This window comes from Mesocricetus auratus, unplaced genomic scaffold, assembly GCF_017639785.1.
Source record: "Mesocricetus auratus isolate SY011 unplaced genomic scaffold, BCM_Maur_2.0 Super-Scaffold_100021, whole genome shotgun sequence".
NCBI lineage: Eukaryota > Metazoa > Chordata > Mammalia > Rodentia > Cricetidae > Mesocricetus > Mesocricetus auratus.
Window position 1 is genome coordinate 12913170 of NW_024429202.1, and position 21373 is coordinate 12934542.

At 36.7% G+C, this 21373-nt stretch overlaps 1 protein-coding gene across 1 annotated transcript; it reads left to right on the forward strand.

Moving 5' to 3' along the window:
* The first annotated feature begins 218 nt into the window (after positions 1 to 218).
* Positions 219 to 18666, forward strand: LOC101830431 (cysteine-rich secretory protein 1). Its single transcript, XM_021228479.2, has 8 exons — positions 219 to 246; positions 3122 to 3201; positions 6267 to 6383; positions 7461 to 7548; positions 9335 to 9480; positions 11036 to 11130; positions 14114 to 14202; positions 17991 to 18666. The coding sequence occupies exons 2-8, from the start codon at positions 3124 to 3126 to the stop codon at positions 18116 to 18118; spliced, it is 741 nt and encodes a 246-aa protein (XP_021084138.1). The 5' UTR covers positions 219 to 246; positions 3122 to 3123; the 3' UTR covers positions 18119 to 18666.
* The last annotated feature ends 2707 nt before the right edge of the window (positions 18667 to 21373 follow it).

The window sequence follows — 21373 nt, forward strand, 5'->3', positions numbered from 1 at the left end:
ATAATTTCTTTCTAATAGCCATATACAGACTAACAACATGATGTCAAAATTTCAGTTAGATGACCAGCCATAAAATCTGGCATGACAGACCCTGTGTCATACCTTGTTAACCAAGACGTACTTGCACAACCAGATTGTACCAATACAGGAAATAGGTAGAGTACATATAGACAGTTCCGACTCTTGTCTGTCATCACCTTTCTTTTTCCAGAAGCACAAACACCTCATTCTGCTTGGACACCAGCAGTAAGTAACACTTCTTTATTTTAAACTGAGTCTCCTGTTTGCCAATGCATTTATAACTCAGCAGCAGCAAAGTGTTATCGTTAATGATTGCACATCTTGATCATTGTCAGAACCATACTGATAATTTTATTGAGAACAATTGTTATTATTTAATCTTGTAAAGTTAAGTATACATGAATTCAGTGGCTTATTTTTCATCCTTGAAATGCTTTTTGTTTTTTTACAGAGATGTGGGAAAGAAAATTTTATTCTAAAATCAGAAATTGGTCCAAGACTTTTTAAAATAGTTCTGTTAGAGGCATCTTTACTACAACTTATTTATGAGTACAGGGATTTTCCTGTGCAATGATGTAAATATTAGATTATGGATGAGAAGGTAGCCTTTCTAATGATTTTAAATGGGCAAAATCTGCATTATAGCACTGACCTCGAAATAAATGTGCTATTCCTGATCATCAGAAGAATATATAACTGGCCCCCTAAAACAAGCAGAAAACAAAACATTTCATTTTTCTGTTCATAGGTGAATATATTCATGTAGGTTGTATGTTCTTTACATGTATAAATTATGTGTATATTTTATATGAGGAAGCAGTTTTCCTAAAAGATACTTGTGTTTGGAACAGACAAGAAAAGTTTCTGGAGAATATTAGACTATAACTTTGGAAAAGATTGTAATTTCAAGGGGGCATTTATTGATGCTTTTCTACATGTGTTTAAATGATGTACTCAGCTTGTTGACATCTGAACCTACAGTACCTGCCAGTCTGGCTAAATTCTTGATGTTGGATCAAAAGCAGTCAAAGTTAGGATTAAGTGTCAATCCTGGCAGCTATTAGATAATAGACTGCTCCAACGGTAGCTCTCAATCCTTGATGTGAGACAGCTCATTTTACAAAAGGCATGCGTAAATTGCAGAAATGAGTGACATAAATTCCAAGTATTGTAGATCAGACACAGCTTACAATTCCAGTGCTACTGTTTAGCAAGTTCAAAGAAGCAGCGGCATTCGTTCTTAGAAAATGGAAAAAGGAAAGAATGCTTTTTAGGAGTGGACAAGGCTGTCATCCTTACAAGATATTTGTCCAGATTGTGTCTATAATGACTTCTAGCTGTAGAATTTATGTTCTGTGTTTACTGTTTCATAGCTCAGAGAAACAGGACAAGGCAATCTGAGAGAAGATTACATATTACTTTGGAATATAGAAAATATTACATCAGACACTCAGTGGAATGTGAATACTTGTCATGTGATTCTTCCGGTAATGCACTTATCCCACATAACTCTGCTGGGAATTTATTGACATATTTCCTTATCTACATAATCCCCTAGCACTGCAGTCTCTGGCTTTCAGAAATGAAGGCTTTGAAGCCACAGAGATGGCGCCTAGGTTTCAGCTGTGCTCCCTGAATTCTTATGACACCTCATTATTAAATCTGTAACACTGAGATTGCTCATGTTAAAGTGGGCTATTGAGTCACAGTATCTCCCTACTAGGTTTTTATGAGTTTTAAATGAAGCCCAAAGAGAGGCACATAACAAGTGACACCAAACACAGTCTATGTTATTTTGTGTGCCTAAGTTAGGGCAAAAGGGTGCAATGGAAAATTTCATGAAAAGTATACATGTATGCATTACATCCCTCTACTTAATAGACCTTTATTCATTGTAGAGTCAGAAAAACCTTTTTTACTGGTTAGAAGAAAGCATTAAAGCAAGCTATAGGTGCTGGCAATCTGTCTCAGTAGAGAATATACTTGCTATGCAAGCACAAGGGATGATGTTTAAATCACCAAATAAAAACCAGATTGTCGTGGCTGCATGCTATTAATTCCAGTGCAGGCAGAAGGAAGAGATGGAGAGCAAGTTGTGTAGTCAGACTAACTGAAATGGTGAGATATGGACTCCCTGATAGATCCTCATTCAGCTTACAAGCTAGAGAGGTATTGAGGACACCTAATGTCTGTCCTCGCATCTGTATACATATACATCCATACTGGAACACATTAGAGTATATACATGAGTGTGTGTGTCCGTGTGTGTGTTTTACTTAATACCCTTTAATAAGAGTATGTGTTCCAAATTATTCAAATGTTTTTCCTATTGTTGAACATGCCATTAATTTATCATACATTTTCCATTATATGTAAAATATGATAATGAAAGTCTAAGATTTTTCAGGTTCAATCTTAGTATTATGGACTAGAATTTGAGAGTAAAATTATTAATACACTGGACACTTTAGTCAAGCTAATGCCATTGATTTAAAAATATGATAGAGTTGTGTGTGGCCTTTTATAGACATGTCACAGCACTTCAGACTCTGAGGCAAAGTTGTAAGTTTGAAGCCAGATTGGGGTATATAGTGCAACCCTGTCTAAATATAAAAGAACAGAAAAACTTCTAAGGGATGAGTAGCAACCAAACATAGAATGGTGCAGGCAGAGGTGAAAGTATCCAACACGGTTTAATTAGACCATACAGGTGCCCTGTCACAGTAATAGTTGGGAGCTTTTGTTATTGTTGAAAGGATAGGGGAAGAATTCCTACATTCCTAGAATCTGAAGAGTAGACTTCCATGGATTAGAGTGTAACAGTGGGAGGAGAAGTTAATTTTCCAGAGCATTCATAGACTCCTTCGTCAGCAGCTACAGTTAGGCACTTTGATTTATTTCTTACTGCACCAGCTGCCAGCAGGCTATTTAAAATTATTTTCTTATCAGGTTGATGATATAAATAGCATGTTCTCTTTGTTAAATTGCTAGTGAATCTGGGATATGGATCTGATTACTTCCTCCAGAACTTCTGTGTTACTCAGAAATCCATGTACTAATCATTAAAATGCAGGTCTCTTTTCTCTTCTTTGTTTTTTAGACATGACCTTATTGCCATTGTTGTTGTTCCTGGCCGCTGTTCTGCCCCCATCCCTCCTTCAAGATGACTGGGAAGAACAGGTAAGGTTGAGTATCTTCTCAGAACAATTTAGGCAAATATGAAGGCTAAGAAGCTACCAGATCACTCTTCAAAACCGTAAAAGGTCAGAGTGTGGAATAAGTCAAAAAGTACTCGTTCATAGGTCAGAGCAGTCGACTTTATTTTAAAGCTGTGCAGAATCACCTTGTCGACCTAACAACAAGTGAATATTAAACAGTGGTTAAATTCAGGCTACATCTGAGTTAAACAGGTATACATCTATACCACAAAATAGATATCAAAATTAGGACTGGAGACAAATATAAAACATTTCATATCAATGACAATTAAATTGTATTTTTGCGATATAATTTTAAATATAAATATTGATATTAATTAAAATACTTTCCTACTGTGCTCAAAAAATTAAAATTATACAAGATATTTGAATTAATATTTGTGTTGGAATATTCATGTCTGTGGATTTATTTCATGAATCTTTCTGTTCCAAGCATTGTTATTATTTTAGTTAATCCATTTCAATATGGTTCTCATAGGAAACTCACATTGTATTCAAATTTGACTGACTTAATCTTATATTTTTCTGCATCTAAATTTCATAGATATTGTCTGAGAAGTTTATACCTACACTTTCAATTTTAAAAGTTTGCTAGATTTGAGCAAGGGATGATGCTCAAGAACACTTGTCTAGAATGCACAAGGCCCTGTGTGTGATCCTCAGCAATATCCACACACACACTCACACACAAACTCACAAACACAAATACACACACACAAACACACATACACACACTCATACACAAACTCACAGGCACACTCACATACACACATACACATATACACACACACACATACTCACACACAAACTCACAGGTACACTCACACACACACACACACACACAAAGGTGTTAAGAACATCTACTATGCAACAGTAAGGTATGTATATGAATAAAATATTAATTATTTGTAATATCTTCTTATGCGTAGAAAATCCCAATTGAGGCTCAGTCATCTTCTCTAATGATAGTGTGTGTACCAGCAGAGATGTCCTCCCTATATTTAGAAAACTACTAAAAGCATTACTGTTGTCCTCAAGCTCTTCTTTGGTCTCAGCATTAGAAACTACTAGAATTCCTCAAGAGTAAGGATTGCCAGTAACATGTTAAACCTGTTTTGGAAAATAAATTGCTTGTCTTTTGTTACAATAATCAAATTAGCATTCTGGAGACTATTATCTAGGTGTTCATTCAAGTTGTTTGCATTCCCAGTTTCTTTCCTAAAATGATCACATTTTGCGCCACTTTTGAACCATCTATTTCCCCTTCCTTCATCCTATTACTCCCTTCCCCCTCCCTTCTATCTTTGGTCTACTTGTACTTCTTAATAAATTTTCATGGTCCAAATAGTAGATAGATTCACCGTCATCTTTTATGAATGATGACTTCTTTGAGAGTTACCATAGAGAACTGATTCTTCTCCAGACATCACTTATTATTGCTCCTCTTGGCTTTACTTTGTGGTGTTGCAATTATTAGGTCATAGTCTCACATTTCATTGTTTCTAATAATGTTTGTTTTGAATTGGTACCACTGCCTGTTAAGAAAATATGAGCACACTGATTGTCATATGGAATTTTAAGTTACCAGGGGAGGTAGGATAACAAACAGAAAATAATTATGGCTTTCTCAGAAGCCACATATTTTGTCTTTAGAAATGAAACAACTTTAAGGAGGGTTTTCAGGTAAAAATAGAATATCCGGGGTGAGAGGCTGGAGAGTCAGCTTTGTGGATGACTCTCTTGCTGATGCCCTTTTAGATGCTAGCATCCACCTCAGGTGGCTTACATCCACCTGTCACTCCAACTCCAGGAGATCTGATACTCTTTTCAGGCCTCCACTCGTACTATACTCCTCTACACAAACTTACTCTTCAACAAAAAATGCACACTTAATTAAAAAATATATTTTAAGAAAAGGATGCCATTCCCTTAATAAATAAACATCTGGGGCTATTGTTACTTTATATTTTCAAGTGATGACTAACATGTGCATCCTTTCTGTCTTTGCAATTAGTAGCTCTGGAAGATCTCCTGCCACTAGTCTTTTATTAGTGGCCTCAGAACATAGAACATTAGGGAGAGATGGACTTGTGACAAAAACTTGCAATTCGGTGTGATTAGATCCATGGGTGTAATTTCCCCAGAATCTTGAGGGCAGTAAGTAGTACAATGAGAAACAATTTATCCCAACAGTAAGATAATGCATGTGAGCATTGTCCATCAATCATTATGCTGTAATATCTTGCTTTGCACTATAAAAAGCACATATTGGAGTTTGTTTATACCAGCAAATACCTCTAACATCTCTGCCAACTCACATCCACCTGTCCCGCACAAATGTAAAAATATAAATATATAAGCACATAGTTTATATAGATATAGCTTTAAACATCAGGATCTGAATTGACTAGGCAGTCTTATTTCTGTTCACTGAAATGTAAAGCAGCAATACCCAACTATGCTCAAGAACCCATTGCCTCCAAACTGAGTTGGATATTCTATTAGATAAACTTGTTATGGGAATGAGTGCAGAAATCTGTTACATATAAAATTCTCTTGTAATAGAATACTGAATATATACATGTACTGGGTCTGGACCTACACATTATCTCACAAGCCTCCAAACTCCTGGTCATATGGTTATCACCTACTTAGGTGTATAATAAATTATGTGTCTTCATCCTTAATACTTTCTTGCTACAACCTAATTAAGTGTTAATGATTTCAGGTTCTCTACTGTATATCGCTATCAGTATAGGTCTCTCTTAAATCAAAATTGACCTTTGTAGCCTCAGAAGAGTTTTTACTTTGACATGCCATGAATTTGTTCTTATTCTCAAAATTTTTGCATAAAGCGTTCCTTAATGAAAATGTCATAGATCTTGCTTAACGTTTTTTTGTCAAGGATTAATGACTACCACTGTCATGAGGACTTTAAAAATGACCTTCCTTCATTTCAGTCAACCTCTTCACCATTTTTGCAACCTTAACATACACTGACATGACTTCTATTTTATTTCTCTGCAGAATGAAGATTTTGAGAATTTGTCAACCTCTAGAGTTTCCGTTCAAGAACAGATTGTAAACAAGCACAATGAATTGAGAAGGATGGTTTCTCCCCCTGCCAGTGACTTACTAAAGATGGTGAGGGGCCACACTGGGACAGTGCTTTTGGAGAGCTGTGTTTGAAGCCTGCTGAGAGCATCTAGATTCTCCAATGTGCTTTAAGGGGGTTTACATTTATTCTAGCATCTCTTTTTTTAAAAAAGCAAATATCCGTTGTTTTGTTTATGTGCTTGTGTGTCTCTGTGTGGGTGTGTGTCCACCTAATAAGGCATGTACATCAGAGTTGGTTCTCTTCTTCTACATCTTTAGCTGTGCTATGATAAGAGTAGGATTTATTCAATTTCTTTTATAACATTGGTATGATGGAGTTCTCTCAATTCTAGTGACAGAACTAAAACCAAATCTTTTGACTTTGATCTCCAGTGAAAAGCCACTACCTTAATTTGGCTCGCTCTTCTCTTTCCCTTAATCTCGGGTCAGAACTTGTCTCCTTTAAAGTCCACGTGTCTCTTAAATCCTTTGAATGGGGGAAAATGAAGCTAGGATTTATGAGACAACTCCTTACAACTATAAAAACAGTCTTAGCTCTTCCACATGGTTAGTGCCTACTAGTAGTACAGCAATTGCCCAAAGTCTTTAAGAGTTCCTGTTGTGATTTCAGGAAGCCATTAGACCACTAAATATTTCATATATATGTGACCTTGGGAAGACAGACGACTTGTATTTCTTTAGTAAAGAAAAGACCATATATATGTAAGTGGGAGTAACTTCTGAGATAGGTTATGAAAATACTAAGACGATCATGAGAGGGGAAGAACGGGGCTATAGAATGTGTGTAAAGGGGAAGGAAATGGGCCATGTGTGACATCAGAGGGAGGCTAACGGTGGGAGGGCAAGCATGGGAGGACAGGCAGGATTAGGAAAATATGCAGAAGTAAACTTATTTATAAATGTTGCAATGAGACTTGATAATATATACGCCAAAATAAAAATTTGGATATATACCATATTCTAAATTGATTATGATGAAAATCGAAAGGTGCCAACAGAAATTTTGTAATGATATAAGACAGTAATATCACCGTGTTTGCAAAGGTCATGTGACTTTGAGGTTTGAGTTATTACATGGCTATCTTCCTTGCCTTTCCCGTTTAGCAATGGAGCAATGATGCCCAAGTGAACGCGCAGAGATGGGCAAACCAGTGCTCTTTTCATCACAGTCCTCGAGAAGACAGAAGAATCAGTATGTAAACTCAAAATCACTCAGAAACAAATGGAGACTAACACAGCAAAGCCCAGTTTCTGATCTCGTGCTAACAAAATGTGTAAATAAACACCTATTCTGATACTGCTTTTTAAAAAAAGCTTAATACTTCTGGGGCAGAGATGGCTCTGAAAGGCTCCACATTGCATATATTTGACACAAACTGTCTTTCATGATGCCAGCTTTGTTTTTTTTTTGTTGTTGTTGTTGTTGCTTTTTTTTATTTTTTGGTTTTTCGAGACAGAGTTCCTCTGTATTGTTTTGGAGCCTGTCCTGGAACTCGCTCTGTAGACCAGGCTGGCCTGGAACCCACGCTGTCCTCTTCTTGACCAGCTGTTGCTGGGATTAAAGGCATGTGCCACCAACACCCAGTCATGATGCCAGCCTTGAGCCTTGCAACCAGATCAAAAGTGAAAAAGATATGGATTATCACTTTCTCTGCTTAAAAGTTTAGAAACCGAAGTCTGGATGAAAATAATTACTAATTAATGTCACATAGAGGAAATTTGAAATTATAACCTCTTTTTAATCTTATTCTGATATTATATATTTATGTACATGTGTGTCTCTGTGCATGTATGGACATGGACATGTATGTGAGAGTGTTTCTAGAGTCCAGAAGGTAGCAGACCCTCTAAAGCTTGTAGATTACACGTGGTTGTTACAGTGTTGCTGTCACAGGTGGTTGTAAGCTACACTGTTTGGAAGCTAGGAATTGGATTCAACTCTGCTGAATTAACACATATCCTCTTACCTGCTCAGACATGCTTCCAGACCTATGAAATTAGAATTCCTATGGTTTAACTCAGCATCTTATCTTACAATGTGATTTGTTTGGGTTCACAAGCTATCTTTTTAATTATAAAAATATATCTGATTTTATCAAATAACTCTTCATTTTATCAAGAAATCTTAAATATCTTAGCATTTACATTTACTGCTTCCTTTATAATTTTTAGTTGAGAGGAAATAGGTCTCCCTGCATAGCCCAAGTTATCTTCAAATTAATTATCTCTTTTACATCTTAACTATTTCTAATTTAATAACATAATGATTAAAAAATATTTAAAAGCCTCAATACACAGTTAAAGTGTAAAGAAATTGTTTTTGTTACAGAGCTTGATAAAAATACAAAACTATTTTGGGGGTTAAAAGATGTTTTCCTGATTCTCTGAAGAAAATTTAGCCTGAGAAATTTTAATTGTCTATAAACTTTGAGAATATAGTCCCTTCTGTTTTTTCTTGCTATGTACTTGTGCTTTTTAAAAATGGCAGTAAAGAATGCTCACACAGCATGTAAAAATTTTTATATAAAAATGCTACATAGTGCAGGAGAGAAATGAAAGGAGTTAATTTTTGTCTTCTCTAAGACTGCAAATCCATATTTGACACACATGAGGTACACACACATACACACATGCACACATGTGTGGTGAATTTAATATGTCAATGAGTGAGTTCAATGAAAGAAGATACTGAGGCAAAGACATCATTGTCTACTTTGTGATTATGGTACTCAGCACACATGCTGAATACCTACGGCTACTCATCAGCTGAAGGTTCATCAGGGATGAATTGTGCTTCTTATAAATATTCAGAAGAAACTGTGAACAATGCCTTTAAAGAGCAAGGATTTTGCATGTGGGCATGCGTGTGTGGTATCTGTGGTATGTGGTGTGTTTGCATTCTTGTGTTTGAGTGTTCCTGTGTGTGTGTGTGTATGTGTGTTTTCCTCATTGCTGTCTTCATGAATCTTTTTCCTTAGATATAGGATGTGGTGAGAATCTCTTCATGTCAAGTTACCCAGCATCATGGTCTGCAGCAATCCAATCATGGTATGATGAATCCAATGATTTTGTCTTTGGTTCAGGCCCCAAAACATCTGGTGCAGCAGTTGGACATTATACTCAGGTAAGAAAAGGTATTCTAGATAAGTGCTAGGCAAGGAAATATTTTTAATTGCCTGACAGATTTCAAAACAGAATTTCAGTGCAGAGAATTTGTTTTTCTTTTTCAGAGAGGATCAGATTATGTAGCCCAGACTGAATTTGGACTTCCTATCTTCCAATCACAGTCTCCCAATTATAGGGACTATAGAGGGAGTGCTCACCCACCATACACCCTTGGGAATTGGTTTGAGTGGTTGGTTGTAAATTGGTCTTAACAGTCATTGACTGTTTTAGCTGATTTATTTCAACAACTTATAAGGGAATATATTGATGTTTGTTATAAGGGAATATATTGATGTTTTTTTCTCAGCCTAATCTCTTGGCTCCAGTCCCCAAACAAAGGTGTTTGTGTTCTAAGGTGCCTATGCAGACTTTAGTTGGGTTGCACATCAGCTCTGTGTGGCTCCTGAATGAAAAGGGGAAAGCTATCTCCTGGAGTTTTGTTACCAGAAACCCTGCCAGATGGCTTCCAGCTAAACCTAAAAAACCCAGGCCCTGGGCCCTTTCCTATCAAATAAGGTGACTATTTTAGCAAGAATTATGTGACTATAGCTCCATCCTGTCCACTGTCAAAAAGGGTCTATCAAACCTAGAAGAGAAGGTGACGTGGGGATCCTGCTTGGCTTGGTGGAGAGAATATCCAGCAGTGGTATAGGCAGGAAGGCAACTCCAGATCAGATTCTGCAGGCTGATAGGCTTGAGCTGAAAGACAGTTTCGGGAGGGAACTGAGAAATCCAAGGTTCTACATAGGTGCTCTTACTACGTATAACTTCTAGGAAATAAGCATTGTTACTGAGTGGCAGTATTTTATCAGGCTGTACCTGCAAGACTTCCAAGCCACCCAGTATCCCTGCCCACTAGGAAAGACGATACTCATTGCCATGAGTTAGCATCGATTTAAACAGCATCTTCTGTGACTTTCTGGTTCACATTCCAAATCAGGCCTCTGTGGACATAGGGCACTTGTTTTTGCAAAAGCACTTTATTGTACTTTCCCAAATAGTATTCACCAATAATACCATGATCAATTTGATGTCTGACCAGGAATTGATCTGATATCCAGGTGACCCTCTTGCTGTTTATTTTCGCATGACTTTAGAGCTAGAAGCAGTGTTAAAGATATTCTGCATGACACCTGGGATCTTCTGGTGTCCATAGACTCTTTTGATACCTTTCATTTTGACATAAAACTCCTTGACCTCATTCCAGGCTTCTGCACCCTCATCATTTTGGAAACTGAAACATGTTAAAGAAGAACAACAGCTTCTCTGAGATAAGGATGAAGGCACTGTTAGCCTCCACAAACTCCACTGTGTACATCCTTACTAGCTGACCAACAGCAGCCCCTTAGGGATGTTTTAGCATCTGTAGTTTGATTCAGTAATTTAAATATGTCCACAATCATATATAGAAACACAGAAATCCTGTGATATTTTAAATTGTATTTTCTCTATTTGTTTTTCTGCATTATTTTCCCCCTCTGTAATGCGCCCTGTCTTTGTCTCTGGGTGTACAGTTGGTATGGAATACATCTTATCTAATTGGATGTGGAGTTGCTGAGTGCCCTGGCCAATCATGGAGATTCTACTATGTTTGTCAGTATTGTCCTCCGTAAGTATTCACAACTTGACATTTAAACATTTTTATAGTATAGAAGCAAATTAAAGATGTATTTTACACATGGGGAGTGAAATAAAAACTTTTAAATATTTTCAGAGAAGAAACATATTTAAATAAATCTTTGAAATGTCCAAATCATCAATTCCATGAATCACACTCAGAAGCTTTTCCCTTATCTTTTAAAACACATTCTCTTCCCTCCTCAGTTGCTGTTTCCTTGACTAATGTTGACCTCATGAGTACGCAAAGTATAGGGATTGTGAGGTTCATAGTCTCAATTCCTGCTATGTTTGTAGACAACAAAGCAAATTTAATATTAGACCAGAAGAGAATGTGAGTGCATGAGTGACACAGGTTAATGATTGTGGGACTTCTAATTAAATTGATCCTACCCCTGATTATATCTTCTTTTTAAATTTTTAATTGCTGAGTGGTGTAAAAGGTTCACACCTTTATTCCCAGCAGTTGTGAGAAGAAGCAGTCAAATCTCTGTGAATTCAAGGCCAGCGAGAACAACACAGCATACCTCTGTCTCTAACATTAAAAAAACATGTTATACTTTTAGGATTTCATATAGGAATACTGTATTTCCATCATTTCTATACTTTCCTCTCCTACCCCACACTCCTTGTCAAACTCGTGAACTCATTTCTGGTATATTACACACACACACACACACACACACACACACACTATACATATATTCACATACCATAACATGAACATACATAATACCAACCAGTCCATTTCCCGTGGTTTTTGTGTGCAAGTGTTTAGGGTTGACTACTTGTGACTGGATAACCTATCATGAGTCTCCTCCCTGAAGATAACTGATTCTTCCTTTCTCAACACCCATAGATTACTCTTAGATCCTTATCCAGAGCAATAAAGCTTTTGTTATCACTCTTGTTTGCCTCCCTGAACCTGAAAATAAGAATCTATTACTAAAATCATCACCAACTTTAGACACTGGGGTTGGAGGAATCGAGCTGGAATTCACCTGGAAGCCTTCTTTCTGCAGACTAGCTCTCATAGTAACAGAAGATGCTATGTAAGCTGCCAAGGGAGAAAATAACCAATAGTTATATCTTCCTATAAAACCATATCAGTGACTTAGCCAAGCGGCTACTTTTTCCAATCTTAATTTTTGTTTCTTTGTTTATGCATGTGCACACACCACTCAAAGACAAGAAAAGGGCATTGAATCCCATAGACCTGAAGTTAAAGTTGGTTTTGGCCTACTTGATATGGCTGTTGGGAATCAATTTTGGATTCTGTGCAAAAACAGCAAAAATTCTTAACCACTGAGCCATCTTTCTAGTCCTACCTTGCTACCTTATACCTAGAAGAATTTATTAAATAGTAGACATCAAAGACTCTTAGAGAGGTCCTTAATATATTTCAAACAGTTAAGAAAGCCATAATCTTAACTCTTTTGTCCTCAGAATTTCCTGAAAAACCCATTCACTAGATCTTGATTTTAAACACTACAAATTCATTTCACTTCTATGATCTTTGTTTGAGCTCTTTAATAAATTGTCATGAAAATGAATATGTATTCATAGTCTGTCAACATATTTTTTCTTTAAAAATATTTTCATTACATCTGCGTGTATGTGTAGGTATGTACAGATAGGAGCAGGTAGCTATGTGCAGATTGGTGCAGGTGATTATGTGCAGATATGTGGAGACTAGAGGTATCAAATCCCTTGATACTGCAATTACAGACATTTGTAAGCCACTTGAAGTGGGGACCAAACCTGTATCTTCTAAAAGAGGAATGTGCTCTCCTAATTGTTGAGATATCTCTCCAGATCTATTTTCATCTTTTTTAAACCATGAAATTTATACAACAGGAGGCTGAACGTCTTCTCAAGTCGAGCCTTTGAAATTATTCATTTCTCCTATGTCTGTGGGCAACACAGATTGTGCGGCATCTCAGTAGAAAAGTAATGTCTTCAAAAGATTTTCAAACATGTTTCTGTTGTCATTCGGTGAAATGCAAAGAAAGAAGCCACTGGACTCTTTCCAGATGCCTGGTCAAATGAGAAACATCTGGAACTTCACACATAGAAGTATCTGATGAGTAATGGAGAGAAGCAAGTGGCAGAACTTGTACAACACTTTATGACTTTTTCACTCTTAAGAACTCTCATACACACAGAGCTGTGTTACACATATGGAGGAGAGGTTCTGTTGCAAGCTCTTGGAGATTACTCATACACCCTGGCCATCCTTAGCACAATGGGGAATCTGACTTCTCTATTTCCATATGACAATCAGAATCTGACTTCTCTATTTCCGTATGACAATCAGTGAAGCGATGATCCTACTGAAGCACAGGCTAGTCACTATAAGAGTATGCACTCTTCAGATGTCTTTTGTAGATAGTTTTTCTAATTATCATTCTCATTTTTGACAAGCTTAAAGGCTTATACCCACATGATATCTTCAGAAAACCCTAAACTTTCCTAAACACAGAATCTTTCACAATTATGCTCTTAAGTTCTTGAACCTCACCATTTCATCATGGGGACCTCTTCCATACAAAAGGAATCACAGAATTTTCCTGTGTCTAACTTTCTCTATAGGAAACATCTTTTATACCTAACTGACATCCTGTGCTGCACTGTCTGAGCAATTTTCCAGGTTCCTCAGGAAATGAAGGGAGTGTTTAAACGTTAAAATGTTGCTTTCTAAAGCTTTATATTCTTATGTAAACACTTTAAGTTGCTCAGGTTCTCAGATGATAGTTGAGGGAGTGAATAGATTAATTATCCCTTCATTTCACATCTATATCTGCACACTCTTAGGAAATGTTAAGTTTTTCTATGACATAGCTAAAGCTTTTATTAGCAATATATATATATTTATACATATTTGTTGGGAGCATATATGTGTGTGTGATATAGGCAAGCATTAGTGTATACAGAGAAAAATTAAAAATATTTGATGTTTTGCATTTCAATTTCAGTGGTAATCTTGTCGCAAGGATATATAACCCTTACACGATAGGAGAACCATGTGGCAGTTGTCCTAATGACTGTGAAGATGGACTGTGCAGTAAGTTTTATTAAGATACAAATACAATAACATGAAATGGCAATCTGTTTGAGTATAGAGACAAAATATATTTAACATCATTTTCCTTTGTTTAGAATACACGCTTGTACTTTTGACATTGAAAAGCATAATACTTTATTTATTCTAAAGAAAAATCTAAAATCAGTCCATATTTGTAGCTATACTGATATTATTGTCATTGGAGTCTACGGAAATATTTCTACGGATGTAACTCACTAAATGAATTTTCTTATCCTCAAGGCTAAGATAAACTTAGGGTTGGCTTTTAAGAAGAGAAAGCAATACAAATATAAGTAGTTGAGATAATAGAACATGGGTGTCAGCCCATAGGAGGGATACAAATATTACAATTCTTTGCCCACCAAAGAACTTAGCACAATAAATTGCCAAGTTCCTTCAGAATGTCAGTTGAATTTTCCGTTACATTTTGTTTATTTGTGAATGAGTACTTGTGTCTCTCTGTATATGTACAGGCACATTCACATGTGCCATGGCACTGTGTGTGGCTGTCTGTTGAGGTCAGAGGACAACTTGTGCGAATTTGATCTGTCCTTCCATGAGGTAGGTGTGAGAGACTGACCTCAAGTAGCTTCATGACAAGTACCTTTACCTTGAGTCATCTCACTGGCCCTTGGCCATTGTTTGCATCATTCCACTCGATCGTCAGTTACATGGTTTCTTTTTTTTTTTTTTGCTTTTTCTTCAATTTTCTGTGCACTAAATAGTTTAATGAACATATTAGTTCATTAAAAGCTTAGTATTTCATCAGAGACAGGGAGCAAAATGAATGCCATAGTATCTCATTTTTAGTATTATTATAGATATAAATACAAAGAATAAATGTAATCCCAACATCCTGGGAGCAGAGGAAGGAGAATCCAGGTTGGAGTACTGATCATGCTCTAGCAATACGGTGTTTAAAAATGGTATATGGTATCAAAATTAATATGGAAAATTCTAATACAATTCCCTGGGATTTTTGTGCAAATCTCCAGTGAATTACAAATTCTTATTTTATTTTATTTTACTTTTTTTTAAATTTAAATTAGGAACAAGCTTATTTTACATGTCAATCCCAGTTCCCTCTCCCTCCCTTCTTCCCTTGCCCACCATCAAACCCCTATCCCATCCCCTTTCTGCTCCCCAGGGAAGTGGACCCCTTCCATGGGGGATCTTCAAAGTCTGTCATATCATTTGGAGCAGGGCCTAGCCCCTCTCCCGATGTGTCTAGCCTGAGAAAGTATCCCTCTATGTGGAATGGGCTCCCAAAGTCCATTTGTACACTAAAGATAAATATTGATCCACTGCCAGAGGCCTTGTAGATTGCCCAGGCCTCCCAACCAACACCTATGTTCAGGTCTGGGTTGACCTATTCTGATTTCCCAGCTATCAGTCTGGGGTCCATGAGCTCCTCTTTTCAGGTTAGCTGTTTCTGTGGGTTTCTCCAGCCTATTCTTGACACCTTTGCTCATCAACCTCCCTCTCTGCAACTGGATTCCAGGAATTCAGCTCAGTGCCCTGCTGTGGCTATCGAGTTACAGATTTCTTTTTGTATTTGTATAGATAATCTTGAAAGTACTAATATTATTAAGATTACGAACCAAAAAAACCATCCAAATAGTCACAGATCTCCTGGATGCTGTTTTAAAGGAGTCTATTTTATTAGTAATAAACAGCCAACTGAAAGACTATAAACAGAAATAGAAAGGAAAAGATCCTTTTTTTCAGCATTTTTATATTTACTTATTTTGTGTGTGGGCTGTTGTTAGTTTTGAAATAGGGTCTCACTACATAAACAAAGTGTACCTAGAACTGATCATGTAGTCTAGTGTGACCTCAATCCCCCGATCTTGCTGTATCCATCTCCCAGGTGTTATGGAAACTGAATCTTCCATGGAGCTCTTAGAAAAAGCATGATGAAAAAAACCAACAAGGAGGCAGAGATTCAAAACTTGCCACTTTTCTGTTGTTAGTGCAAAAATTATGAAAATGAGGGTACAGGAAGAGGAGGTGGAATAATAAATACCTTTTTATTAACTGTGCTTGTTTAGTGCTGATGAATGTATACATACATATGGAGAGGTGCAGATTACAAAAAAAAGACCTTGTCTCACACAGAAAACCTCTGGAGAAACTGGTAAAGTTAAGCACACAGCTTATCTCTTCAGTGGAATGAGATACATAGCTCTTCTTCCTGGACTGTCAGGACTGCTCTTTTACAACCTGGTGATCCTTTGCTGTCTGATGACACAGGCTCTGCCGCATCTCCCAGAATCTATGTTTTACTTATCACCAATTCTATATGTAAATCTTGAGCATTGGCTTTAGGTCATTAACTTATTCTTACCAGGGATGTCACTTTTGCTTTACAACAGCTTAAGTGGTGCCTATGTTGTTTTAGGATCAGGCCAATCCTGATACCTACAGGTATTATGTTTATTTCAGTCATTTCCCTAAACCTTAAATATTGGGCACTGCCTCTGAGTCAACAGTACCCTTCTTTGTACTTGAGACTGAGTTCATTGTCATCAGAAAAAAGATTTCCATAAATTGTGCTATGCTTAAATATGGCTAAAATAAAATGATCTGGGTCAAACTCTAGAAGTCGTGGCCCTGTTCCAGTTAAAATAAAATCAGACTGAGTTTCCTTCTTTCTTCATGAATCTTTTGTTGTTGCAATTTTTTGTTTGTTTCCTCTACTTGCTATAAGGCCTGCAGAGAACCACCACACAGAGAAGAGGACTAGACATGTGTCCATTGTAGTGCTTTTCTCGAGGTGGAATTGGCAGGGTTATATGATTGCATGGGCTTGACTCTAGCCTGAACAACACAAAGAAACTCTGTGTCAATAAACAATACCAAAAATATAGAGGATAAATAGGATTATTTGGTAATCAGGAGTATCCAGTTGTCTGAAACTAGGTGAACTGAATGCAGGTTCATGAGATGTAGATACATGTCAAAGACATGACAAGGATTGAGTGAATTTTCTTGAGTAAAGGTGGACATTTGACTATAAACAGTTAATAATCAGAACAGCATTCTCCACTACCTACTATCCAAGTCTCTGTCTTCATATGATTACCTCTGCTGGTATGAGAGACAGAATCAAAGTCTAGGCCAATCATGAACAGCAGAACATTCTGGAATGATTTTATGCTCAGAATTTTCACACAGGGACACTGCTAGATACAGTAGCTATAGAACATAGTAATGAAACTTGTTTTGCTGAGAATATAGACTTTAAATATTAACTGTATTTAAGTTTAAAAGGTACTTGCATAATGGATGACATTTTAAATAGTAAGGTTCTCTTTTACTATTTGTCTTTATTTTATGCTTATAAGTGTTAGTGTTTGCATGTGTATGTGTATTTGTGCAAACCACATTTAGGCCCTATGACCACGAAGGACAGAATAAGGTACTGGGTCCCACAGAAGTGAAGTTACAAGTAGTCTTACAACATGTGGATGCTGAAAATCAAAACCAGTTTCTCTTGAAGAGGAGCAAGGACTCTTAATCACCAAGCCATATTTCTAGCCTCTAGATAGTTCAATTCCTCAAAGAATTACTTCAGTTAATTTTGTTAAGCCTTTTGTAAGTGAGGAGATACATCAGTTTGTCTCAAAGATATCTCCCAAAGCTCTGATTTAAAGGGTATCCATTCATTTACTCAACCTCATTCTTCCAATTTACATATTTTATTTTGTCACTGTTAATAGAGGAAAATAATAACAAGATAATGAATATCTTTGTTCTTTTTTCAGCAAATAGTTGTGGATATGAAGATAATTATTCTAACTGTGAAGATTTGAAGGCATCACTAACTTGTAACCATCCAATTGTGAAAAAAGACTGCAAAGCTGCATGCAACTGTGAAGGCAAAATTCACTAAACTTCCTGTACACATAAACAGGGCCATGTGAAGAAAGGGCACCTCCTCTCCTTAGGTTTGTAACCTTCCACCAGGAAACTATACATATAAGCACATTCAAATGATCCCAAGCAGCAGAGATTACTTTCTTCTACATTGTCCCACTTAGCAGAAATAATTGATCACCAAATATTTTAAAATAACAAATCAATAATACATTCAGTGCTTGACTTCTGAATTACGTGAAAAATTTATGGAGCTGAATCAAGCCTAAGATTATAGATTGCTTGTCTGTATGACTAATGTCACTGAAATTATTTCTTGAAAATAAGAATCAGATTCCCAGAGCACAATGAAGTAAAAAACAGCACGTACTTCCAATATAACTGTCAGTCATATTTCCTAGTTAACTCTCTCCATAAACAAATCTACATTAGCTTTTTTTAAATTTTCTTCTCAGCATTCACTCTTCTGCACATTCCTCAGAACTAGTGGTTCAAATTCTAAACTTCAATTTGCATTTAGTTGTTGGGTTTTCCAAGTACCTTATTAAAATGTAAGTTAATGAACAGAATTTGCTTGTTCAGATGACTCCATTGACCTTGGTTGCTTTTTAAAAATTAAATAAATCTTAATATTTGCATATTAACCCTCCCCTAGAACTTGTCTAAACTAGTGATTAGAAGTTTATTTATTCCAATATGGTACTACAATATTTATGATAGCTCTTTCTTAATTTTTATGTACATTGAGGTTCTTAGCCTTCACAAAAGTTTGCAGTAATCAGTACACAGCTCAATTAATAGTCAACAGTGGGGCTCAGTTTGACAAACACTGATGACCCTACCCTGTCCTGCCATATACAACCCTCAGACATACCCCAGAACATTATCCTCTAAGCCCATACAGACTGGTGAGTCCCATGTCAATCACCCATATTATCCCAACCTAAGATATCCTGTGCACTGGGACAGCTCTGAGGTAGAATCTAACAACAGACATACAACCAATGAAAGAAATCCACATTCCCTGATCTCATTGAACAAATATAATATATAAAGTCCCAGCAGTATGACCCTGTCCTACCAAATCTACTAGTTTTACAGAAATGTTTTACAATGAGAATTAACCTCAAGACAAAAAAATCATTTAAAAAGTCATTTAATTTTATAAAGGAATTTGAGGATTTTAAAGGAGACATTAACAGATATCTCAAATAAAATAAAGACAACTGTATGAGTGCTGTCTAATATGTATATTGAGAATGAAATTATGAAGACAATTCAGAATTGAAACTATATTCAGGAAGAGAAAGGACTATTACAGGGAACTTTAGCTGAAAGGAAGACAGAACTGAAAAACTAATCAAAATTCATAGGAAGAATAAGCAGAATGTGTGGAGTAGATGATAGACTATAAGGACTTAAAAGGCAAAAGAACTTGGCCTTTCAAGCAAAGAAAATAAAATTTAGCAGGCATACAGGAGAGGAACACGCAAAATGGTGTACTCTAGAACCACCAAATCTTGGACTTACAGACATAGAAGAAGAAGAGTAATTTTTTTCTTCTCTTTTGGATATTCAGATAGTTTTTCTGGGAATAACAGTCTAGGTTGACATTCATGGTCTTTTGGAATGTGAACTACATTGCTCCACACTCTTCTAGCTTTTATAGTTTCTTTTGATGAATCAGCTGTTAATCTGATAGGCTTTTTTTTTTTTACATTTGACCTTCAATTTTTATTTTGCTGTTCTGAGGATCCTCATTTTCTTCTATATATTTAATGTTTTAAATATAATATTTTATGAGTGCCTCTTTTCTCATCTTGTCTATTTGGAGTTCTGGGTGTTTCTTCTGTCTGGTTGTGTCTGTCCTCAACTTGGGAAATTTTTCTATCTTGCTGGAAACATGGCACACTCCAGTGAAGTGGAATTCTTCTTCCTTCCTTCACCATCCCTCACCAAGTCCTTCCCATGTGCTATCCACTTGCTTTCCCTAAAAAAATAAATACATAAATAAAAAACCCTTCAGACCGACTCTTTTTTTCTCTTGTTTTTTAAATTAGAAAGAAGCTTGTTTTACATGTCAATCCCAGTTTCCTTGCCCTCCCCTACTCCCTGCCCCCACCAACCCCTTTCCCATTCCATTTCTGCTCCCCAGGGAGGCTGAGGCCTTTTAGGGGTAACTTCAATGTATGTCATATCATTTGGAGCAGGGTGTAGGCCCTCCCCTGTGTGTCTACACCTAGAGAGTATCCCTTTATGTAGACTGGGCTCCCAAAGACCATTCATATACTATGGATAAATACTGATCAAATGCTAGAAGGCCCATAGATTGACCAGGCCTCCTAACTGACACCTAAGTTCAGGGGGGCCTGAGTCAACCCTATGCAGGCTTTTTCAACTGAGTAGTACTCCATTGTGTAAATGTATCACAGTTTCTTTATCCATTCTTCAGTTGAGGGGCATCGAGGTTGCTTCCAGGTCGGGCCTATTACAAATAATGCTGCTATGAACATAGCTGAACAGATATTCTTGTTGTATGAATGTGCACTTTGGGGTTTATGCCTAAGAGTGGCATTGTTGGATCTTATTGTAGACTGATTCCCATTTTCCTGAGGAAACAACATACTAATTTTCACAGTGGCTGTATGAATTTAAACTCCCATCAGCAGTGGAGGAGTGTTCCTCTTTCTCCACATCCTCTCCAGCATAAACTGTCATTGGTGTTTTTGATTTTAGCCATTCTGACAGGTGTAAGATGGTATCGCAGAGTTGTTATGACATAAATTGCCCTGATGGCTAAGGATTTTGGACAATTTCTTTAGTATCTTTCAGCCATTTTAGATTCTTCTATTGAGAATTTCCTATTTAGTTCTATACCTCACATTTTAATTGGATTGTATGGTGTTTTGGTGACTAGAATCTGGAGTTATTTGTATAATTTGGAAACCAGTCCTCTGTCCTGGTGACTGTGTCCTTTTCCTTACGGAAGCTTCTCAGTTTCAGGAGGTTCCATTTATTAATTGTTGAACTCGGTGTCTCTGCTACTGGTATTATATTCGGGAAGCAGTCTCCTATACCTATTCATTCAAGGGTACTTCCCACTTTCTCTTCTAAGAGATTCAGTGCGGCTGGATTTATGTTGGGGTCTTTGATCCATTTGGACTTCAGTATTGTGCATGGTGATAGATATGGATCTATCTGCAATCTACTACATGCCAGAATCCAGTTATGCCAGCACCATTTGCTGAAGATGCTTTCAATTTTCCATTGT